The sequence below is a fragment of the Gadus chalcogrammus genome, chromosome 17, assembly GCF_026213295.1.
Source record: "Gadus chalcogrammus isolate NIFS_2021 chromosome 17, NIFS_Gcha_1.0, whole genome shotgun sequence".
Lineage (NCBI taxonomy): Eukaryota > Metazoa > Chordata > Actinopteri > Gadiformes > Gadidae > Gadus > Gadus chalcogrammus.
This window is the reverse complement of record NC_079428.1, coordinates 12,631,398-12,657,103: the sequence shown is the minus strand read 5'-3', so window position 1 is coordinate 12,657,103 and position 25,706 is coordinate 12,631,398. Positions and strand designations below refer to the sequence as shown.

Sequence of the window (25,706 nt, the reverse complement as noted above, 5' to 3'; positions counted from 1 at the left end):
TTAATCGCAAATTATTTTTCTATGCTAAATATCCCTTGATTTATTTTTAACGCCGTTAAAATTGGTTTGCGTTAACGCTGTTAATAACGCGTTTAAGTGACAGCTCTAATAAAAACCTAACCCGCACACTAACCCGAACAATAAGCCTTCACTTTTCATTCGTAGTTTCAATATTGCTTTTAACGTCAGTCAATCCAAATAGCTGGATCATAGAATAAAGATAGTACTTAATAGTCCAAGATGAGAACTTTGAGATCTACTATGTGCTAGCAAAGTCTTTCCTGCTAGCTGAACCTCAACATGCTAATTCTGGTGCTAAAATAATCTGTGTATCCACACCCTTTATGGATGCCTGCTTTAAAGACATATTTACTGGGTGTTATAATGGATAGTACATCTTTATATTTGATGACAGTACTAACAAGTCTTCTTGCTCTCGCTGAATGAATGTTTTAATCTCTTCTGTATCTTTGTGATATAAATAAAGCATCAGATACTGAGTGTTTTAGTGTTTTATTATCGTGTGACAGTACTGTTTTCCTCTTAGTTACAAGGTAAGGTTTATTTCCAACACAGATAACATACTGGCACGATCCGACAGAGACTGATGTGTGATGTGATGGGCACACTGAACCACCAACCAATCAACACACATTAGCAACAGGTGTGTTCACAAAAAGGCATCAATTCAAACTAGAAAATGCATTTCCTGCAGAAAATGCGGTGAGTGCTGTAGTACAAAGTAAGGTTTAAAATATTTTTTAATAAAGCCACATAGATTAAGACAAAAATAAAAGTTAAATGGCTTGTATCAAGTGAAGGGATTTGAACAAAAGTTCAAAAGTCTAAATGGAGTAAACAATGTAAACATTGTCACAAACGCCTTGGCTCAAAGGCGTTGAACATAGGGAGACAGACACCGTCGGGTAACGTTCATTACAATAAACTATATTTATTGACAGGCAGTTCCATAAATCAACATGGGCGCAGAGAAGACAATGCGATCCGCTGCATCCAGCCGTCAAACCGCGTCTATCAGAGAGAGAGGCCGTTTCTCAATTCGTAGCACGCGTACTACGGACTCGATGACTTGCTAGAACGTACTTGGCAAGTCTGTACTTCAAGCACATACTTGCGAGCACGCGAGTACGTACCTGCAATTGGAACAGCAGCGGACTCGATGACGTCACCACCTCTGCTCGTCCGTTAACTGTGCTACGGCCTCATTTAGGCATATACTACTGAACAATATAAACAAATGATATAAAACAAAATCCCAGCCTCTTTCATTTTCAAATAGTATGTAAATATTCTGAATGAATAACAATTGAAAAGATATGAGTGTCCTGTCATGTGTATAAGCTATACACACACACGACCTTACATATATATATTTATATATTATTATTATTATATTAGGCCCATATATTATATATTATATAAATATATATATAAGTTAAGAGTAACTTAAGCTACAGTTGTAACTTGTGCGTCTTCTCCATATTGTCCGCCCTCGTACTGCTGCGAGTGCGAAATGCATCCTGGGATTTATAGCGGGAGCAAGCACACACGAGCCACCTCCGATGCATGCTCGGTGAAACGGCGATATCGAGCACGCATCCAGAACACTTCCGGGTTTTACGACAGTACTCGCTTGATGCGTGCTTCGAATTGGAACAGTGCTCGGGCAACGACTGATGACGTTTCACGAGTCCACGAGCACACGAGCACGCACAAGTACGCGAATTGAGAAACGGCTAGAGAGAGAGAATGGGGCCACAGGGGTCCGTGTACTTTGCGGCCAATGGATTTTCGTTTTGAAATGAGAAAACCAAAATCGGGAAACGAGCTGTTTCCCGATTACCATATAGAGATAGGAAAACAAAAATCCGAAAATGACCCATTTTCCGAATTTTGTTTTGATAATAGAAAACGGAAAACGGTAAAACGACCAGTTATCTGATTTTCTTTGATGTGCTTAAACATGGACATCGGGAATTAAAATACTGCGTGGAAATCTTCTTTCTCAATTTTGCGAATATTTTTGTGTTGTGACCCGGAAGCTATCAGTAGTTGGCGCGCGGTGTATTTAATTTGGAGCCAAGCTATCAGTAGTTGGCGGTGTATTTAATTTGGAGCCAGACATCCTTGAGACGCACCTCAAAATGGCATTGCACGAATATGCAGGTTTTATTTCAGAACACCGAAATAATGGAATGTCCTGTGGGGATATCGCCACTGCGTTATGCACCCAGTTTGGAACTACACGGGGGTTTTCCGAGAGGAATGTGCGGAGGTGGTGTGCTGAGCAGGGGCTTGTCAGGGACTTCTGCCCTGATAGTCAACTTGAAGTTGAAGTCGCTGAAGGTATTCTCGAGGTAGGTTTTTTTTTATCATCCGCCTTTCACGATTACCACTTTTGTTAAGCATACAAAGGAATGCTACTCTTACATAAAAAGCTGACCACAGTTATATGCAAAGTCGGGCATCTGACTGGTGCTAATGCAATTTTTGGATTTAATTCATAAACACGTTGGTTGTTAATCAACAGGAAATATTTCTGTATTTTTAAAAAATGCACGTCTTAATCTTAAATTTAAACTAAGATGATTTATTATTTATAATTAAATATATATATTTAAGCAATATAGTAGGCTGCGAGTGGGGTAGGTAAGGGATATTCCCACGGGTGGTGTTCGGCCGTAGGTAACAGCAGGTAACAATATCCCTTACCTACCCCACTCGCACGAGTACTATATTGCTTTTATAAAACAATTTTATATTCAACCAATTAACATTTCAACACGAAGTTATTGATTTAAAAAATGTTAATTTCACCATTGTTTCTCCGCAACAAAAAATAGTTCCAGTCAACGTCTTGGTTTGGAATTACAAGAACTAACAGTTATCATCAGCGCGCTTTAGAATGTTTCATCGCAGAGTGATTTATTATTAGCTGTGAAAGTCCGAGTTGGGATGTCCTGGGATATTCCAACTCATGGAACGTCTCTCGTCCAATCAGAAACGGCTTAATAACTCGATAGAACCCAATTGTTTTATAATATGTATATATATTATGTATGCTAAACATCATACCTACACCCCCCCCCCCCCACCCCCCCAGACTGGATCGTCTTTTGGTCGAAAAATGATGACTGGATATCTATCCGCAAAAGGGGTTAAAGCTTCTGAAGGCAGAGTGGGCAATGTGTTGAGAAGTATTCATCAACCCTACCACATTGCAAGACAGCAGGTAAGGTCAAATAGCATTGTGTTTTCTACATTTCAATAGAACATACGTGTTGAGATTCTAATCATACGAATGAAAGATTATTGAGTTTTTATTATAATGGAATTCTTATATTTTAGGGTGCCCGGAATCTGAACCCCATACCCTACAATGCAGAATACATGGGTCACAAGCTGCATGTAGATCAGAATGAGAAGCTTGTTATGTTTGGAGTGACTCATGTTATGGCTATCGATGGTTTCAGCAAGAAGGTGGTCGGTCACTCCACCATGCCAATAAAGAACAACATCGTGATTTATGAGGAAGTGTACCGGTAAATTAACTTCACAGACTTTGTAAGGTGGAACCCAAAGTTGTCTCCTTAGGAGGACCCAGACTTGAACAAGTACATTAAAAAAGGTTAAAACCTAGATTTGTAATATGGAAATAATTAATTTGGAAAAAACAAAAAACTTTTTCCCTCTTCCAGTTTCTTAGTTAATTTTCCAGTTTTACTATTATTGATATCATTCCAATTTTGACAAAAAAATGTAATTGTCACTTTAGCTGGCCATGGCTAAGAGACTGATGCTGTTTATGTATATTTTACGTTTGTCGGTGATTTATCTTCAGGCCTGCTGTTCTTTCCTATGGAATATGGGACCAGGTCAGAGTTGACTGTGGGAAAGAATTCTATCTGGCTTTATTCATCCAGGAAAAACTGGCAGAACATCGACACAATACTCAAAGGCAGCCCTACCTTCAGACACCTTCTACAAGGGTAAAATAAATGTGTTGTTAAAAATTAATCCTGGTTTCTTGCCATTGAGGCGTATTTCTAATGAGGGCAGGCAGACTGACACTATCCTTATAACCTGCACAGAACCATGTGATAGAGAGAATGTGGTCGGAGGTGAATGCTCGAGTCAACTACCCTTTGAAGACAGCTCTGGTACAGCTGGTGGACCAGGAGGAACTGGACATGGAGGACAACACATCCAGGTATTGTGTGTCAAACCTGACATGCCAGCTGGCTAGGATTGGCATCACAAATGTCGTACAGGCATGGAATGCACACAGGATCCCAGGTATGATTAATTTCATTTTACTGGCGGTATTACAGGCATAACTTGCTAATAAAGCAGTGTAAATTAATTTTGATGTTCTATTGTAGAGTTCAATCTGAAATGGATTCACAAATGTGTAGCTCAAATTGCAACACTGCAAATCCAGTACTTTCTGTAGAGGGGCAGATTCAATTAGTAAAACATGTTATTAGTTAGAATCAAGTTTTTTGGACGTTGACCATGTTCTTGCTTTTTTAGATGACTTCTACAGGTTTGGAGTTGAATGTAAATGAATACATGCTCAAAGCACAGACATTCATCTTTAATTTGAGGGCATTTACATTGGGTGAATTTTGTAGGAATGACCCCCATCTGAATGAAGCTGTCATTATTGTCAACTCCAATATGCTGTGAAAGACAACTAAAATAACAAGTCAAAACATCATTGGCAAAATGATTACCTCCCCACAAGTGTAACCCCTTTAATCTCACTACTCACTTTACTGTCTTGCAGGAAGGGGAATACCAAACGAACTGGCTAAAGAAGGGTGTCCTGCAAAACTTTCTGAGGACCTTCTGCCAGTCGGTGCAGTTGCAGCTGACCTGTATCAGCAGGAAATGGGATCAGCCTTGAAAAGAGAATCCATTTTTGGAAGTGATCCTTTCCCCTCTGAAGAAGCCCAACAATGGACTGAAACTGAGTTTGGTTCTCTCTTTGATTTGCTATCCCTCTTCCAAAATGTGGTTAACCATAACTATGGCCCTTTTAAAAATGCAGTGAGGTCTCTGATTGATATCACCTCAAGACATGTGCGACCTGTTACACAGTGACCTGCAATGGTCAATGAAGAAGCAGTATACCAAAAATAACATTTTATTACAACAATGATAAAGTGGAAGTTGTCTTTTTTCTTTTCTTTTTTTTTAAAACGGTCACACACAATATAAACATTACAACAAACAACATCTTTCTGGTCATGTACCCATAATAACATCCAACAAACAAACTGAGGTAGTTCCAGTAATGTAAACATAACAAACAATAACAAACAATTATCTATCAAATCAAATCAATTTCTCTCTCCTTGAAAAGTGACAAGGCAGCAGAGAGACCCTTCACTTCATGTATTTTATTTTCAAAGTCTCCTGCCCTGCATTTCAAGCAGTGGTCTGATGTGACTAACCACAGCTCCACACAGGTACGACATCCAATTATCGATTCACAGCATGTGGCGAACATGGGATCTGCCATTACAGCTGCAAGGTTAAAAAAATATATATTATAAATTGATGCAGAAAATAACATTTAATTGTTAGTTGCAATATAGAAGGAAATTAACTAAGCAATCAGAAGTGTGTTTTATCGCAGAGTGAATGTTGAAGATGGCGATGAACACCCGTGACAGCTGGTCAGCGCAGTGCTTGAGGGTGGCAGGCGGCTATGTTTTGTACTGTAGAATGACCTACTGTTACATATCTTACACGTACCTTTACACACAAGACATGCAAAGGCTTCCTTTAAGGGCTGCAAACCGACATTTGCCATTATCTCCTCCTTTTGAGACTTGGCCAGCTGAGACAGCTGGTTGATTGAATTAGTGACCTCTTGGAGACTCCCGGCGGCTTGCTTCAGCTGGTCAACACGTCCAAGGACCTCCTGCAGGCTTGAATCTCCATCCCTTCGACTTAAATGTATGAACAGAAAAGAAAGGATTAAAGATTTTTTTCAAATGGTGCATATGAACAAATGTTTGAATATCTTTCTGAATATTTTATAAATCTTAATTTACTCTGTAAAAGCGTCAACCTATGAGACATTGTTGTCATATAATTGAATCATAATGACTTCATTCATGATCATCACTCAAAAAAGCAGACCAAATTAAGTTCAAATAATAATTATTCTTCCACTCTACTTTCTTTTTCCTTTCTTAACTTTTGCATTACACTGGTATTTCCTTCAGGAAGTTTTAGTTCATATATGAATTTGCCTACAGATCAAATGTTGTATTACCTTGTTTTAGCTCTTCTCCCATTCTGAAACTCCACAAAGTCACTTTCAGGCACAGCATATATTTTTCTTGAGTTCTGTTTCCAGAACTGGGAACCTAAGAAGTCAGAAAACATTAACTTCACTTGTTTTTAAAAGGGGTCATTGACTTTTTGGGGGTATTTCACACGGTTCCTTACGGTCTCCGAATAGGGTATGTAACATTGGTTGGGCTGTAAACAAACACGTGTTATTTATTTGAATGAAACAGTCAGGGACATGAAATAACGTTAGCCACATTGCCAATAAACTAAACCATCACATCTACCGATAATAGAAACAGGGAGGATACGTTAGCAACAACATAATACTACAGCTTGCGGTTGTAATGAACAAAGGGTCAGAACAGCACCTTTTCAGCTACATCTTCTTAGCAAATCCTGCTTTACATACCTACCGGTTTCTAATTGTGAGATTTGCATATGAAAGAAGTGTCAATGGACTTTAAGGGTTCATTGTATGTACATTTTACCCACTGAACTGTCGTTAATCAACTGTGACAAGGTAAATTTGTTTTTTGCAATCAATGACTCCTTTAAAATCAACATTAAGGTTTATTAGAAACCACAAATTAGAAGCAAGTTTCTGATCATACAACTTACTTCTTGTGCCCTCAGAGTCCATTATTTCGTTTCCTTGGGTGTCCGTCAAGGTAATAGGCTCATCAGAGCCCACGGCATCTTGAACTTTGGCCGAAATTCGTTCAACGCAGGCCTCAGCTTCCAAAAAGCGCACAACTACTGTCCTGGAAGGACTGAGTTTCTCATTAACAATTTCTGCCAGATGGATTGACCTGGGGATAAATCAGACCGTCTTAAAATCACACCTATGGGCCTAAAATTATATTTATATATTATAGGACGAGATTTTAGCAGCAGAGATCAGTTACATATTTAACAAGTTACATATTTAACAAGTAACCTTTGGAATGATCTTCCCTGGAACAAGCTTGCTCCACTAGCTCGTGGAGTTCCAGCTCGTGGTGGTGGTGGTGGTGTTTCAGTGGAAAAACCAGACGCAGAAAAAGATGTGGCAGAAGCAGAAGCCGGTGAGGGTCGGCGCATGAACCCAAAAGCAGGGGCACCAGCAGCGGGTGGAAGGTGCTCTGCATCGCCGTGGACCTCATAATGACTGCGATTAGTCAGATTAATTATTGAAAAATGGCCTGCTGGCTCTGGAAATATTGCCGTGTTGGAGTCGTCCGTGATATAAAGACTGCTGCAACTGACCTGTTTAATAGAATTAAATGAAAAATACCATAAAGGATTAAAAAACATTGTAATTAAATAGTACAAATACTACTAATCCCGTGTTTCCATAACAAATATACATCACAGGTCAACATACTTAAAACAATTCATATATACATTAGGGCTGTGAAATGATAAAAAAAAAAAGTGTGGATTAATCTGTGGATTAATCATGATTTATCACATATTACCGATTTTCTCTGTATATTAATCATGACAAAAGACGGATATATACATTTAACATGTTTTCTTTTTTCATTAATGAAAAACTAAAACAATGGTGCTGCAACTCAGCAGTTCTTTAATAATAATTCATTTTATTTGTAACGCACTCTTCAGAAGTTTGTTCAGAAGAATCTCAGAGCGCCAAGTCTTTAGCAGTTCTCTTTGCTTTTCCATATGGAACATTAATATATCATCATCCCAAAAAGAATTCGGGCTTTTTAGCTATTGTTTGGTTGAATACAAATGTTTCTTATCTTTTCAAATCAAACAGAAATGATTTGGGCTTCTTAGCCAGTGGATGGTTGAAAATGTCTCTTTATTGTCAAACAACCATTGACCACACCATGACACAATATAGTCTTCCTTTCGCCAGCTGGTGTGGCAAACTACCTTGTTCACATTCCCTGTGACTGACAAGTGACAACAACGTCTTTCACACGGCATTGTGGATGAAGGAGTGGCTAGATATTTGCGAGCCCTGGCAGTTAGATATTTAGCGAACTATGCTAACTAATCAATCTAGTTGAGAGAACATCCCTAAACAGTTATGTCATGTCAACTAGTATTATTACCACTACTAGTACATCACTAGTCTCTCCAACAAATGAGTTATTGTTAAAATCAAAATGTTAATGTTACCGTTTGTAAAATTGCATGTGGGAAGTCAAAAAACTATTTTGCGCTCAAAAAATAGCCGCGGCTATGCTAACATTAACTCATTCTACCTGTCGTAGAATGACATGCCACCAAGCTAAGGCGCTGTGAACTGTGTGAGCATTTTTTTTGCAATGGATAAAAGTGTCAATTATAAGTTGAAAAGTAACATCACCTGAAAAATCCTGCAAATTTTGTCTGCAGACATGTCCTCTTGCTTCATAGTCAGCCGTTTGGGTCCGCGAAACAATATGAAGCTCTCCATTTCCATTCCATGCAATGTAACGGTTAAGCTTGTGAGAGGAACTTCCGGGTCACAACACAAAATCTTCGCAAAATTGAGAAAGAAGATTTCCACGCAGTATTTTAATTCCCGATGTCAATGTTTAAGCACATCAAAGAAAATCAGATAACTGGTCGTTTTACCGTTTTCCGTTTTCTATTATCAAAACAAAATTCGGAAAATGGGTCATTTTCGGATTTTTGTTTTCCTATCTCTATATGGTAATCAGGAAACAGCTCGTTTCCCGATTTTGGTTTTCTCATTTCAAAACGAAAATCCATTGGCCGCAAAGTACACGGACCCACAGGACACCACCTATATCAGCCAGAACACGGCTGCCTCCAATTCCCTCATTACGCCAGGAACACTCTAGCTCCTCCTGCAGGCCAAAGGGAACAGTACCATACATAAACAATATGCAACCATATTCCTATACCCTACAGGCAGAGGGAGGAATAGGCCTAGCGCTCAAGGCACAGAGCGGGGCGTCACAACATGCAAACCATTTAAGAAAAAGTAAATGGTTGGAAACAAATAAAGTGACAGCTGAATGAAAAGCACAAAGCATTGCTAAAAATGCAGAAATGTAAAAGGTCAAATTTATTGCCCTGCACTGCTGGTGTGTGTGTGTGTGTGCAGTGGCGAACTTAGCCCTTTGGGGGCTCAAGGCGAACAGTCATTTGGGGGCCCCTGCATCTACCGGTCTAATTTACCTTATATCGCATAATGAGATCGATTTACGAATTGAGAATAACATATAAAAACAATAAGATTAGTTATATTGACCCATTACACTGACTTATGTCACAATTTACCTGAGGGTTTCCAGCAGGTCACAGCAGCTATCTGCTGTGACCTGCTGGAAACCACTACTGGAACCTACTGATAGCTGCTTCCAGCTATCAGTATTTTTCCTGTGCTCTTCAGACCTTTCATGGTTGATTAGCATTGCAAGGTTTTTCCAGTCTTTAAAGCCTTCCTCACTCAGTTGTTGTTTTTGTTTTCCAAAAAGGCAACAACAAAAGCAAAAACACGCTCTGCACTTTCACTGTAGACTAACCAAGACCTGTTCACCCTCTCACCATTTTTCATTACTATGTAATAGCATGCTTTTGTGAATCTGCGCCCCTTTTCATTTTGCGGAAAATCTTTATCTTTGACCTGGACTGGCCCCAATTTGACTATCGAGCAGCGCTCTCTATCAGTGAGCAGCTTGGGCCAGAGTGCTGGTTCATCCACAAGAATATGTGTCCTGCAGTCATTGTTATCATAATTTTCAATAACCGAAGTGGAAGAAGGAGCAGGGGCGGCCTTCCCTACAGGCGGGTTAGGCGGCCGCCTAGAGCGCCCGCCTAACCCGCGAGCGCTCTAAATTACTTATTGGCCACGTCTCCCCCCCCCCCCCCCCCCCCCCTGTCAACAATCGCTTCATACCCCCCCCCCCCCCCCCCCCCCCGTCAACAATCGCTCCATACCCCCCCCTCGCCTAGAGCGCCAAATGTGCTGGGGCCGCCCCTGAGAAGGAGAGTGAGCAATATTCACTACCAGCTGTGCATCATCTCCGTCAGCTTGTTGACACACGTCATCAGCATCGCTGCTGGCTGAGCCAGAGCCACTTGGAATGAAAGGAGCAGTAACGCGACAGCAAACGACGTTGACGGCTGCTCTTGATCCGCCGACGGTCCCGCTGCCACTGCGGTGGCTGTAAAAAAGCTGGATAGCTTTGGCAGCTTTGAAAGAAAGTCCTGCATTTGGTCGTTCTTCTTCTTTTTATGTGACCAGCTTTCGTACGATCGCTTCATGTTTTACTCGATTTATGTCTCACTCGATTTCTCTCTCTCTACTCTTACCGCTTACTGTTTTGAATTTGACATCATTTCCGCATACGTGTGATGAGCGTGATGCGCGTAACATGGAATAGTCCATGTAGTGCAGACTGAAGGGGGGTGCACACGGAAAGATCGTCAAAACATGAGTAATTAGACAACCCGATGCTACTATTGTGAAGAGATTTTTATAAAACATAATAAATATGGGGACAAAATATATGCATTGGGGCATTTTGGGGGCCCCAAAAACCTTCTATGGGGCCTGGGGCTCCAGGCAAATGCCTGGTTTGCCTAATAGTATGGCCCGCCACTGTGTGTGTGTGTGTGTGTGTATGTGTGTGTGTGTGTGTGTGTGTGTGTGTGTGTGTGTGTGTGTGTGTGTGTGTGTGTGTGTGTGGGTGTGGCTTTAAGAGAATAGCGAGCCGGTGTGTGATGAAAGTACCCCATAGAGCGGGAAAAACAGCCCAATCTGGCAACACTGCCTGAACGACCTCCAAAAGTAGCCCAATCTAGCGGGAAAAAACGTCCAATCTGGCAACACTGCTGAACGTCCTCACGCTCCCGCGTCAATTTAAATCAATGAGACCAACCAGAATGAAACTAAAACTGTTATTCTGGAAAATGTTTAAATGATATCGAAATTCTGATATTATTGAAGATACAAGTGTGTAGATTTGTTTAATGGTTTGAACGATGCTAAACGGTTGAAATTTGACCGAGTTACGATGTCTTAAGTAATTTCAGTGTCAGAATGGGCAGACGGCTTCAATGGGACCAACTGTAGAATATGACGGTTTGAAACTAAGGCCCCGTCCACACGAAGCCGAAACGGGTGAAACTGTTACGGTTTCGATCTATCCGGTTTCGGAGTATCTCCGTAAAGACGGAGTCAAGTGAAACCGGGTAGATCTGTAGAAACGCTGTAGTACACATTCCAGGCCCATAAGAGGCGCTGCTTCTGCTACAGAAATCCAGAAGAAAAATAAATAAGAAGAGGAGGCGAGCATGCGCATAAAGGGTGAGACTCCGCGGGCTCAACAGTCATTGGCTAGAGGGTCGAGGGGTGGGGCGATGACGTCATGGTTTACGGTTTCAGTCGGTTTCAGGCGTCCACACGAATTCAAAACGAAACGGAGTAGATTTGAAACCACCTTCGAGGGTGGTTTCAGAAGTTTACGGTTTCGGTCAGCGGATTCCCCGGCTTTGTGTGGACGGAAGGCCAAACCGTACAAGACCTTTGCGGTTTCGCCATGAAATCGGCTTCGTGTGGACGGGGCCTAAAACTGTGATAGGGCTTGACACTGTGCCAGGGAGTCTGGGGTCAGAGCATATGTTGGAACCCCACACAGGAGCAGGAAGCTACGGGGTCAAAGCGTGCTGACCCCTGCCTGGTGTTCTAGATTATCTCGTTGACCATTTGGTTAGAGGAATTTGTGATTGATTGTGGGTGGACACCTCAAACAAGAAACTGCCATGTGTGTGTGGATAAAGAGGACGGCGGAATCTGTTAACAGTCAGTGCTTTGCAAACCATTCGGCCTGGTCGTTGGCCTTTTTAAACGATAAAGTATTTTTTGTCAATACTTGCTCCGGACCCCTCGATTTCTTTTCCTCTCTCTTAAATTAGTCGAAGTGTTTATATCTCGGTTAAATTCCACCACATATTGGCGTCACGAACAGGATCGAGTAGAGACTCGCCAGCTGCCGGGCCGGAGGACGGGACGCGAGCGGATCATACGACCAGAGCTCAAGGGTAAGTTGTCTTGCCATATATAGGATAGAGTCGTTTGATCTGTTCTTGCCCCGTCTGAACGCCGAGCAGCAGGTAAAGTGTCTCTTCGATCCAACCAATCAAAATCATCGAGAGAGTGAGAGAGAAATAGGGGAGTTCCTTGAGAGATTGACGTGCGTGCGCACATAAGCCATGAGCGCTCTGTGGTTTTAAATAACCAAGACGCTTTGTGGCTCCCAATTAATACGAGTTGTTATTGGTGTTTTGGTGTTTTGGTAAAGTAGGCCTACTATAAAGTCCTGTGGCTGTCTTCTAGAGGAACGAATTAGTGGAGAAGTTCCAATAGGAAAGTGCAGGTCCGCAGGTTGTGCGATTGCGTAACTATTGGATTTCCGAGATCTCATTTGGAGTTGGGTTGGAATTCATTGCTGTCGATTAATTCATTTTTATTTGAGAAGAGTTTCCTAATCTTGGACCGGTTGAACTGCAGATCCCGCACCAATTGATGGTGAATTTCTAATTCCGATCTTGGCATCTTGAGAAAACAGGCTTCTCGCACTTTTGAATAGATACGTTTCTTGGTTGGGGTACCGTTTGAGTTGGTATTTTGAGGAGTTTCTCGTTCGTTCTTGATCTGGGCCCCGTTTCCCGATAACGATGGATCTTCGCTCATACGAACATTCTCCCGATGGATCTTGCGATCCATCGATAATTTCTTTGTCGCGTTTCCCGAAACTCCTCTTAACGTGAACGCGCATTCGCTGCACTCACGACGTCGTAGGATTGTAACTGTCTACTGACACGGTGCTGAAATGGGCTCCGTAGGAGGGGGAGACGCAGGAATGTCGCAGGAAAATTGTGTTAAAAAGGGTTAAAATATATCCCCATCAAGGACAACAGCAGAGTAGCCTACGAAAAAAATAGACTGCAATTATATGAATGCTAAAGACATTAAAACACAATTGATTAGGCTTAAACCGACATATATCAGTCCTAATCCTGAATGCACTGTGCGTTTCACGGCATTTTCCCCCCTTAAATAATTCCTCTTCACACCTGTGAATAACCCGGGAGACGTCCATGATGAGGAATACAACGAAGCCCACCGTCTGGCCCGGTGCATCGTTGAGCGCACGATCGGGAGGTGGAAGTTGCGCTTTAGATGCCTTCACAAGTCAGGCGGAGGGCTCCAGTTTTCGCCGGCCAAGTCATGCGCCGTGATATGTGTGACGGCTATGTTGCACAACATTGCAGCTAAGGCTGGGGTGGCATTGCTTGAACCGGAGGACGCTGAGGACGATGACGACGAGGAAGATCGGTGTGAGGACGGCCTCCCTCATAACTACGCGGCTGGTTTTCATGCACGTCGAAGAGTGATTGAGACTTTTTTTTAACCCCCTCCACCCTCCCACATGTCACTAAACATTCCCGTCAACGTGACCAATCCCCACCATATCCCAGCCTTTTGCCTACTCCTTTGCTTGTTTTTTATAATTTATTTTACTTCTTTATTTTTATTATTATTATTATTATTATTATATTTTTTTTTTTTTACATACATTTTCTGGACTGTCCCGTTTTATTTTGGCCATTTTAACATCTTTATTAATAAATTAATTAATAATCTTTATTAATTACCAAACTAAGAACATAAAGGCGCAATGCGTTTTAATAAAACGCATCCAATAGACGGAATGTCCGATGGTGACGCCACTGAGGCTATAGCTGACGATGCTCTTAGCGTCCTACGAGTACCTACGAGCACCCCTGGAGTACTCGTTAGCTACGAGCGTTTTCATGACGTTCGTTCCCAACGATGCTTTCGGGAAACGCGGTGAAAACTCTACGATGCCCTTTCGACGCACTTCACGATCCACTTAGGCTAACGACGCTTTCGGGAAACGGGGCCCTGGTCGAGTAGTTATGTGTTCAACCATTATTTTAAAAGAATAGGCTTGTTGTTTAAGGTGCCGTGTGAATGAGTTTGATGTGCTAATCGTGGAACGATTGAGATGCAGCTCTTGGATAAACTGAGATAGTTAATTTGTAATTCTGATCTTGGCACTGTGAAACGATAGATACTTGTTTGAAATTCTGGTTGATTGATTATATATCCGACCGTTCATGTTTTAAGCAAAAGGCCAGCTTCAACGCTCGGTCAACCTTTTATTTGTAATTAAAGACGAGCTAGTAATAAATAATAATAATAATACATTTAATTTAGAGGCGCCTTTCAAGACACCCAAGGTCACCTTACAGAGCATATGGTCATCATAAATCGTTTAAAAAAAAAAGACATTGTGGAAAAAATAAATAAATAAATAAAACAAAAACAAGACAAAACAAAACAATCAGTGACTAGTTCCACTCAGCATCTTGTGCAAACAATTCAGACATTTTTTCGATACGCTATCAAAAGTCGCATAAATCGGTTTATTTCTGTATTCAAGCCGTGATAGGATTAAGTTACCTCGGAGACTTGTACGGCCCGTTTTCTTTTTAGTTGATTCTGTCATAAATAAATTAGACGGACAGAGAATAGTTAATTTATTTGAAGTGATTCATAATCATAAATAAATTAGATGGATAGAGAATAGTGAATTTGTTTAAGTAATGAATAAATGTGTAAACCTTCTTTGATTTAAACATTATCGCGCTGACTCAGACTGTGAAGACACAGGAGACGAGCAAAATCGGGGACGAGCAAAATCGGGGACGAGCAGAAGCAGGGATAAAAATAGCATAGCTCAAGCAAGGATGCACATTCCAATCGTAGGGGGTGACAGTCGCGCTAGAGAAAAGGGCACATCTGAACCCATAGTGATAATTTAGACAAACAAGTAGAATAAACTAAATCAAATTGCATTAATAATAGTGTTTTAACACCAAAAATATGAATACAGTACCGACGGCAGCGGAGATTTGAATCCCGTTTCTTTGCTCACTGTCTCAACCCTAACCCTCATTGCTACCCCTCATTGCTACCCCTCATTGCTACCCCTCATTGCTACCCCTAACCGATCCCCTACCAAATGGGACAACCCTACCCTGTGACGTCATCATGGCCTCCCCGTGCCCCCTAGCAGATAACCAGACCCCTGGTAATGTTACAAGAGACAGTCTGGCTGCCATTGTCTCGGGCAACGAGCAAGACCCATTGTAAAGATGTTTAACCTGAAATGGTATTTATATTTTGTAATTGGCATGTTTAAATAAACTATTAAAAAAAAAAAAAAAATTAATACTATTTGTCCCTCGTAATATACCTTTATTTTGAATGTCACTTAGCTACATGGGCCATCCAATCTTTGTACTCCCAAAGCGAGAGCTGTGTTCGTGTTCTCGGCAGCCAGTCAGTTTCGTTCTCAGTGGGTGCTGGTCTCCGCCAGGGCTGCGCCTTGTCACCAATCCTGTTTGTGATATACATGGACAGGATATCGAGGCGTAGTCGTGGTGGGGAGGGGTTGCAGTTCGGTGGTCTGAGGATCTCGTCACTGCTTTTTGCAGATGATGTGGTCCTCATTGGATCATCGGCCTGTGACCTTCAGCACTCACTGGATCGGCTGGCGGCCGAGTGTGAAGCGGCTGGGATGAGGATCAGCACCGCTAAATCTGAGGCCATGACTCTTAGCAGGAAACCGGTGGATTGCTTACTCCGGGTAGGAAATGAGTCCTTAGCCCAAGTGAAGGAGTTCAAGTACCTCGGGGTCTTGTTCGCGAGTGAGGGTACTATGGAGCGTGAGATTGGCCGGAGAATCGGAGCAGCGGGGGCGGTATTACGTTCGCTTTACCGCACCGTTGTAACGAAAAGAGAGCTGAGCCGCAAGGCAAAGCTCTCGATCTACCGGTCGATCTTCGTTCCTATCCTCACCTATGGTCATGAGGGCTGGGTGATGACCGAAAGGACGAGATCGCGGGTACAAGCGGCCGAGATGAGTTTTCTCAGAAGGGTGGCTGGCGTCTCCCTTAGGGATAGGGTGAGAAGCTCAGCCATCCGTGAGGAATTCGGATTAGAGCCGCTGCTCCTTTACTTAGAAAGGAGTCAGCTGAGGTGGTTCGGGCATCTGGTAAGGATGCCCACTGGGCGCCTTCCTTGGGAGGTGTTTCAGGCACGTCCAGTGGGGAGGAGACCTCGGGGAAGACCCAGGACTAGGTGGAGAGATTATATCTCAACACTGGCCTGGGAACGCCTCGGGATCCCCCCGTCAGAGCTGGTCAATGTGGCCCGGGAAAGAGAAGTCTGGGGCCCCCTGCTTGAGCTGCTTCCCCCGCGACCCGACCCCGGATAAGCGGATGACAATGAGGATGAGGACTTAGCTACATGTTAAAGGTGGTATTAGGGTGCACTCACACTAGGCCATCTGGCCGTGGCCGTTGGCTGTTTTCACACCTAACCGTGCTCAAATGGCCCCATTGTTCTCTGGCCTGCACTCACACTAGGCCATCTGGCCGTGGCCGTTGGCCGTCGCAGCTGTGGCCTGGCCACGGAAGGCTCTTGTACATACGTCATCACGTCGTAACACGTCATCACCAAGCGTCCGCTGCATGGACCCTAATAAAGTCTGCCGCCAGTCAGAGTTTTAACAACAATGGACAACAACACAGAGAACACACCAACAGTTGAACTGCTTGACGCGATGTTTACCGTTTAATGGGAAAGAAGGCTCGTCGCCTTTATTATGTCCGTGGTCGTCGCATTGACTATACGTCATCCAGCTCAGGTTGCGTAGCCGTGCGTGTGCGCATGTCGGCTCATTAGCATCTGTACCGTAGCGGCCCGTGCCGTAGCAGCACACCTCTCCCAAGTGGCCAAATTGGCCCGGCCTGGCCAGACTGGCCACACTCACACTGGCAGATTTGAGCATGGTTAGGCCACGGCCACGGCCAGATGGCCTAGTGTGAGTGCACCCTTAGATAATAATCGGTTATGAACAAGAACACTTTAGAAGAAAGACTTTATTTAAATAAGAAACACTGAACCACACATCTAAAAATACACACACACGCATCTAAAAATACACACACACGCACACCTAAAAATACACACACACACACACACACTCTCTCTCTCAGCTTTTGAGAGAATGGTGGAGAATCACATCTTCTCAACCATTCCGCCAACTTTGCCGCCCGACCCCGGTTCTCGGCCGGGCTGCCGGCCGAGAACCCGGGTCGGGCGGCCCGCGAAAGTCGGCCTCGCGATCTTCCGCGAAAGTCGGCCGCGGACTTTCGCGATCTTCCGAGAGTCCACGGCCGGGCTTCGAAGCCCGCGGCCGGGCGGCAGAGTATAATTAATAAAATAATTACTAGTTAATTACAGAGAAAACACTTACATTTGGGTTTTTCCAATCCTGTCGCATCTTTTCGCCTTCCATCTTGTCTAGGATATTTCTTGATTTTCCGTTTTCTCGCAAGGTATTGTGGGAGCAAGTCACAACTGAAGCGCTTTGAGGGTGCCCATCGAAAATCTCAATTTTGAGGGGATGTTAGCCCTCCCCCTTACCCCTTAAGCTACCTCAAAACTGGTATTGGGACATGGCTCCACGGCGCGTGAACGCGCAACAGCGAGGGTTAGGGTTGAGATTTTCTATGTAGCAAAGGAATGAGATTCGCCCCTGGAGTAGAGTCTATTGCTCAAAGGTGAGATGGAAAAAATCTCTGAGAAATGGGAAGAAAGGACAGAAGGATCAGGCACTATATGGCCCATGGGAGGGACTTTTGATCCAATAATGTATAGGGACATGGAGGTAGTAATAAGGAACTACAAAGATAACAGAAACGGAAAAAAGGCCTTAGTGAAGAGGGACAGGGAAAAGTTAATACTAGCTTTGTTCCTAGAGGAAGGAGAGAGATGGCGAACATTACAGAGAGTGGCGGGAGAAATAATAGCTAATAACAAGAAGGCTCAACCATTGCCTCTGAAGGTTGAGCCACCGCTGTACAAACCAGTATCATTGTACCCATTGCTAAAAGGCACGGTAAAAATTAAAGGGGAAGTCACACTAAATGAAGAAGATAAGAAATGCAACCCAGGGTTAGAGGGGCCTGTCTGCAGTAAAGCATTACAAAGCCTCCCGGCACTTGAGTTACATGAGAAGCATAGATCGCATGAGGAGAGAAGAGCACCCGACACGTCATCAGGAAGTTATCCTACTCCAGTTGATGGACAGCAGGCATTCTCTCCCCCAGTACAACAGCCTCAGAGGCAACTGTCACCTACTCCACCTGTCACACATGTACACTTCCATAATTATGGGAACCCCACAAATGGAAATAGGCAGAATCAGTATAAGGGACCCCAAGGACAGTATAAAAACAATCAAAAACATGGACACCAAGGACAACGCAGAGGTCCTTTAATATGTTATGGGTGCAACCAGGAAGGACATACTAAGAAAGATTGTTTGATTAACCCCTATCCACCACAGCAAACACAGGGTAACAGCAACCAGGGACAGGCGGGTCCCTTCATGGGTCAGGGATACTAAGGGGGCCCAGAGAATCCACAGGGGGAGGGTCAGCTTGTAGCAATCACAAAACAGGCTGATGAGGAACCAATACTGCAGGTTCTGATAAATGACAGAGGCATGCCAATCATGGCTGACACTGGAGCCACTTACACTTACGTAGGTTCAAAACATGCCTCTCACCTCCCCATGGCAGGAAAATTCACCAAAACTGTAGGATTCTCGGGACACATGCAGTTAATACCTATGACAGCTCCAAGGATAACAATCTGAGAATTCTTATTTTAAGGTGTATATGTGAGTGAGTGAGTGAGTGAGTGAATGAATGAGTGAGTGAGTGAGTGAGTAAGAGAGAGAGAGAGCGAGCAGGAACGCGAGTAAGAGGAAAAAACCGTCGGTGGGGGCTGGACAGAGAGAAAGAGACTGAATTTGCATTGTACTGAATAGATTATTTGTGCGCTTGGATGTACTCTGTAATTGGTCCCTGAATGTAACCTATGTCCACTGTCTTAGAAAAAATGTAGAACCACCACTGGGATTGGTGATTCTGTGGTTCTTGGAGACTCTCCATCGCATCGAAGCGCCATGTGGTATAGATCATTACATCTTGGTACACAGAGCACTGGTGAGACAACGGGTTGGATAAGAAGGTGTTTGAAGAAGGGAAAGGAATGTAAGGAACGTAGAGAGGGCGGTTGGGGACCGACCCAGAGATAACAAGTCAGGGGAGAGACCTGGGGTATTCAAGGGATCAAGGGGTTTAATGGCGCCAGGGTAAACACAGTTGCACTCATCAAAAGAGGAGCTGACCCAACCCATGGACTCTGTGGGAGCGCGGTGGATAGGTGGATGTTGTTTTCCTTAGAGATTACGATAGTAACAGACATTTTATTAAAAGTGATCTTATAATTTAGAAAAAACAATCGGCAATACATAAAACTAGACTAAATAAGTACGATAAAATGTTATCCATAAATAAGTAATATAAAATAAAAAAGGACGTGTGTGTGAGTCTGTTCTCGTTAGTGTGTCAGGGCCGCCGAGGTAGGGGAGAATCCTCTCCTATCTCAGAGTGATGGAATACACAAGGGGATACTGAAAGCATACTTCAGATAAAACAATATGGTTAATTAGAAAATGGAAACAATTTATCGATTCAGTGTTGAATAAATAGAGGGTTAGGGTTGGGTACATAGTAGTGAATCAAAATGTGGAAAACACTAAATGCAAGCAATAGGTAGAATACAAGGTTAAATTAGGTCCAATTTAAATGGATAGTGTAGGGCAATCGGGTAGAATCATGAAGGGAATTATGATTTTGAGTAACGGTTAAGACGAAAGTGAGTCGCACAATATTGAAATGCAAGTTTTAATATTGTGAATTTTGTTTTCTTTCACATCTCCCTAGTTAAGGACAATAGGTGGATTGACGCTACATCTGCTGGGAAGGAGTCCTACATGCTATGTTCTCAATTTTGGTTCAGAGGTAGTGGGTTTGCCTTTCAAATGCCACTACTGCTGCTGCAACACTTTTGTAATTTTACTAATTGATAGTACGATATTTTTAACTCTGATAAATTACCTTTAAATTCACCCCATCATACGCCCCCTCGCACACACAGTGTAAAGTAGTTGTTATTGATGTTATAGTCGCCCTGATTTGTATCCATTACGCACACACTTGGCTGCATGGGCAGATGGGACTGAAGACTGTCTCCATCCCTCCACTTTTCAATCTATACTACCTTATGGGTGGAGATTGATTGTATCCCAGGCACGGCATCCTGCAATAAGCCAGTATGGAAGGCTGGTGAACCAACAACGGGTAAGATCCCACCTTGAAGCCCGGGCCAACCTAAAACAGGCACAGTCACGATTACTTGGCAGAGTCACTGTGAGCACTGGCTCACTTGATCAGGAAGCGACGAACTGCAACCATCATAGGAAGAGCCGGCTGATGAAAGGTGGAGGGGGAACAGGAGTCAGATATGTCAGCTCTGGCAGCAGAGGTGGTGGTCTTGGAACGGGGCATGTCGCGTTTTATTTTATTTTATTTTATTTTACCTTTGTGGTATAGAAGCCCACTAACGCATGTACGTTTTTGGTTTAGTGCATGACTTTGGGAACAGCGTGGTTTCAGGCGGCTGATGGTAAACCCACCTATATCGGCTTTGGTTTTGTATATACTGGTTGTGATTTCCCTTCCCAATAGATTGGTTTTAGTTTACAGATGGTTAAAGTTAGACGTTTCAACGTTGGTTGCACCAACAGCGTTATTAGGTTTGCTTATCATTTCATGCGCATGGTTTTGACCATTGCCCAAGGAGGCAGGGAGGTATTGAGGAGAATTAGAAAACAAGGTTTTTCTTCACCATACTTGCAAACAATGATTGACAACCAGCTAAATGAGTGGGAAATATTTGACAAAACAATGTAAGAAAAACAATCAATACTCCAATGGGACACATTCCCAAAACACTTTGACATTTGGTCATGGACTATGTTGACATGTTATACATGTAGTTATCATTGACAGGTTCAGCAGATGGGTAGAAGCTGTCCCATCAAAAGACCAAAGTGCGGCTACAGTAATCAAGTTTCTGACTAGAGAAGTCATGCCAAGGTTTGGTATTCCATCACAAATTAGCTCAAGACGATAGGCAGCGTTTATTCAGAAAACACTCAAACAAGTGATTTAACATCTGCATGTCAAATAAAGACTAGGTCGTGTCTACAATCCTCAAACCACAAGGTATGGTGGAGAGAGGAATGGGACGCTCAAGACAAAAATTAACAAAATTAAATTAAAGTACTAAATTGAATTGGATTAATGCTCTACGACTGACACTAATGAGTTATAGCATGCAAACTAACGGAACGACGCATCTAACCCCACATGAAACGCTTAAGGGTCGACCCATGCCTTCACCTAACATTTGAGGGTCCCAAAAGGGACTTCCATTAGAGTAATAAAATTAAGGAAAATATGTTTGAACAACTAACTGCTGTACATAAGTTTGTAATTCCAGCGAAAGCAGCACAGAGTTCCAGAGTTGGAGGAGGAACCACCAAGAGGGGTGGAGCCAGGTGACCAAGTGTACCTGAGGGTGTTGGAGAAAGTGGAACGAGCCCAGGAGAGAAGGACCATACAAAGTCACCAACGCAACACCAACAGCCATCCAGGTGGAAGGATGTGCCACGAGGCATCATCTCAACCACTGACTGCACAAAAGCCTCTCAACCCAAAGCCAGGGATGAGCGTGAGGAGCGTGAGGAGGAGCCAGATGCAGACACGCCTGGGGCTGACCAGCTACCCCAGGATCATACCCAGCCGAGCCAGGAGCAACAGCCACATGATGATGCTGAAAACGGGGAGCCTGTTCCTGATCCTCTAAGGGTTGTGCCAGATTCCGCTGGCTCAAGGACAGATCCCGAGGAAGGATGAAACCATGGAGACAACACAGACCGGGAAGAGCCAGGAATCAGGGGCGGATACTGAAGGAAGCCTGAGAGAAACACAGGACAATCCGGCCCGACTCATTTAGGAATAGTTAATAAGGAAGAGAGAATAGTCCTATATGCTCAGATACCACCGCAAAAAACAAGTTAATGAATTTGTGTTTACTGTTATGTCAGGTAACCAATCATTATGTACATTAAATTTCCACCAGAATTATGAATAAGCTCAGAGGAAAAGTCAGTGTGTACATATTCAACCTAAACCAATGAAATGGTGTTTAACAGTAAAGTCAGGAAAAACATGGGATTATAACAGCGAGTATAAATTAAATATGAGAGGATATATGCTTCTTATGGTAGTGTCAGAAAGAACATTCAATTTTACATTAGAAGCAGAAGACCCTTGTATAATCAAAAATCAACTGGGTAAGGTCGTTGAAATTGATCAAAGCAATCCACTAAAATCTTCAGATAATGACAAAGTAAATGTAACCACAGCCACCAATAAAGAAGATCAACCTCCAGTTAGATAATGGGAAAAATGTATTGGTAACCACTAATAGATTCAATTCAACTCTAGATGCAAGTAAGACTAATGAAACTTCTGATATCAGGGATTTAGCACAACCTTCAGTCACTAATGTAACTTCTATTAGAGAGGAAACAACAACATTAGCAATCACAAATGTAACTTATATTAGAGAGGAAGAAACAATACTAGCAGCCACTAATGTAACTCCAATTAGAGAAATAACAACAGTCATGAGTGATCTAATAAACAAAACATGGTACAGCAGCAACCCTAGGAAAAAGTGTGTAGGGTAAGGTTACATTGAGTACAATCGCAATTCGCAATATTCCGATGACATTCCCAACATTGCTCAACTTAATCTGAATTAGCCATAATCGCTGCTTCTGACAGACAATTCATTCAGAGGAACTGTAGGCCTATGAGTAAAGAGATAAAAGGCATGTCCATGCATTTATATGATATGCATTTAGCATATCATGATTAGGCTGTACTGTGTCTATCTGCGAATATTAACAGTTTTTGGTTTTGTTTTTTGGAGAAACACAGCTTCTGATGCCCACTTGTAAGTCAATGTTGTCAAATCAATTTATGGTTCAATGGAGCAAGGTAAGTGAATCCAGTCCAGGTAAGTCTACATTTTAACAATCTAAATCATCTGCAATGATGCGAGTCCAGACAATTCTGTATAATGTATGTAAAAGTTTATTTATGCATTGCAAAATTGAAAAGCGACAGTTTCTGTTGATGTACACCTTGGAGACTGTCAAAGGTGAGTTAACTTGATTCTCTCCCAATGGAGGGAACAGGATGGGTCGTCAATATTCAGTGAATGCAGTGTGTGATTGATGCATTATATTACATTATTTGGGCATGTACATTTTTTCAATCAGTGTAACCAATGTATTTGTCCCACACTGAATTCAGTGTGTAAAGTGTAAAGGTGCTCATGTGAGGAATCTTAAAAAAGCTAAATATGGCCAAAATATGGTCTATATCCATACATAATGAATACAAATAATGAATTGTATACAAAAATACTATGAATGATGCTCAAGAATATTTAACAAATTATAAGAGTTTAGACCTCTTCATTTTGAGAATCATTGCAGCCTTAATCAATGCAGTCGAGGTTGATCAGTGGAGCAGCTGAGCACTTGACCTACGTAACGTCTTGTCCAACGTAACGTAACGTATAAATATATAAATATATATATATATATACAGTATATATATATATATATATATGCATATATATGTGGCAGACGGCAGGGAGGAGAGAGGGGAGTGGTAGGTCGGGCAACCTGCTGGCTCCACCCCCAAGCCTTACATGGACTTCCTCACTTTAACGAGGCGAGCCTGGGGATCATTAAGCAGGGGTGCTTGGGCTTAAAAGAGCTAGCAAACGACAGACAGCGGGAACTGGAGCTAGAGCTGGCGCTAGGGCTAGGGCTAGGGCTAGGGCTAGGGCTAGGGCTAGGGCTAGGGCTAGGGCTAGGGCTAGCACAGGACAGGACAGGACAGGACAGGACAGGACAGGACAGGACAGGACAGGACAGGACAGGACAGGACAGGACAGGACAGGCAGGATCTGTGTGATCGCCTGGAAGCACGGAACGGCCTAAGGGAAACAGATAGGTGGAAGGTGTTGGACTGGATCATAGAAGAGGTGGACGACCCTTATCCCACCCTGGTTTTGGTTTACTAGGTAAATAAACCATTCTGCACTGGAACTGCTCTCTGTGTTGTGTCATTTTGTCTATTCAACTTGGTAGCGTGGAAACCCCACACCCACTGGCCCTCTACTATATATATATATATATATATATATATATATATATATAAAAAGGTGACCAAGCTTTTGGGGGGGCCGAGTCGTTAGCAACAGTGACACGTATAGCATGTTCACCTCTGACCTCCAGAGTATCATGGAGCCATTACAATGTTACACAAAAAGTTTACGCACGCACACCCAAACACACACATCAAACGTAGTGACGTACTAGAGCTCATTCTATGATAATGCGTGGATATTGAGTGATTCCTGGACAACTTTTAAGGTGCTGAAAATGTTACTTGAATAAGACAAAACATTTCTGCATTTTTAGCAAAGCTTTGCGCTTTTCATTCAGCTGTCACTTTATTTGTTTCCAACCATTTACATTCTCTTAAATGGTGTACATGTTTACATTGTTTACTCCATTTAGACTTTGAACTTTTGTTCAAATCCCTTCACTTGATTTAAGCCATTTAACATTTCCTTACGTCTTAAACTGTCTTTATTAAAACATATTTTCAACCTCACTTTGTACGACAGCACTCACCGCATTTCCTGCAGGACATGCATTTTCTAGTATTATTGTTGCAATTACAAGTCTCTCCTCCCCCAATCTCTCATCCTTCTCCTCCCACCTGCTCTCTCCAGCGCCCTCTCTCTCCCCCCCCCCCCCCCCCCCCCCGTAAGTGTGATAAAAGACTGATCTGTTTTGTGTATCGATCATCCATCTTGCTTGCAGCCGGTGCTACAAGTCAACTTTTACTTGCACTGCGGTACGTGAATAAAAGTTGCTTTTGATAACATGTAGAGTTGTAACAGTTTCGTATTGGAGATAAACCTTCTCCAAAAGAGTGCTAACTTGTTAATATGACGGAGCCCAAGCTCGACTTCTCTAGTCTCTAAAGGTTGAGTGCTGAATCCATCACCTGCAAGATTATCATTGGAAAATGCCAAAGATTGGCCTTTCGTAGCCCGTTGAGATCAAAAGTAACGAGGCTTCCCCGTTCCTTTTACCTGACAGTCTGCGTCACTCCCTGCGATGGTTGCGTCACGTTTCCTTAGTGGGACTTGATACGTTTTAATGTGTAGATTCATTCAGTACTGATCAAGCGATATCTAAATACAATATTACCTTCATGAGTTGGTTGTCTTTATC

The 25,706-nt window shown here is 42.7% G+C and overlaps 1 protein-coding gene and 1 long non-coding RNA gene across 4 annotated transcripts; one reads left to right on the top strand and one right to left on the bottom strand.

The window, feature by feature from the left end:
- The first annotated feature begins 1,789 nt into the window (after positions 1-1,789).
- Positions 1,790-8,222, top strand: LOC130370286 (uncharacterized). The gene is made up of 6 exons (XM_056576007.1): positions 1,790-2,378; positions 3,125-3,253; positions 3,370-3,563; positions 3,863-4,010; positions 4,113-4,317; positions 4,811-8,222. The coding sequence occupies exons 1-6, from the start codon at positions 2,166-2,168 to the stop codon at positions 5,125-5,127; spliced, it is 1,206 nt and encodes a 401-aa protein (XP_056431982.1). The 5' UTR covers positions 1,790-2,165; the 3' UTR covers positions 5,128-8,222.
- LOC130370287 (uncharacterized) lies at positions 3,116-8,947 on the bottom strand. 3 transcript variants are annotated; one of them, XR_008893009.1, is made up of 3 exons: positions 8,651-8,947; positions 5,785-7,575; positions 3,116-5,553 (listed from the first exon to the last, which is right to left on the bottom strand). It is a non-coding gene; the product is annotated as an uncharacterized LOC130370287 (long non-coding RNA). The 3 variants fall into 3 exon arrangements; XR_008893008.1 differs by lacking the exon at positions 8,651-8,947 and having other exon boundaries at positions 5,785-5,981; positions 6,311-8,222; XR_008893010.1 differs by lacking the exon at positions 8,651-8,947 and having other exon boundaries at positions 5,785-6,519; positions 6,949-8,222.
- Positions 8,948-25,706: the final 16,759 nt, after the last annotated feature.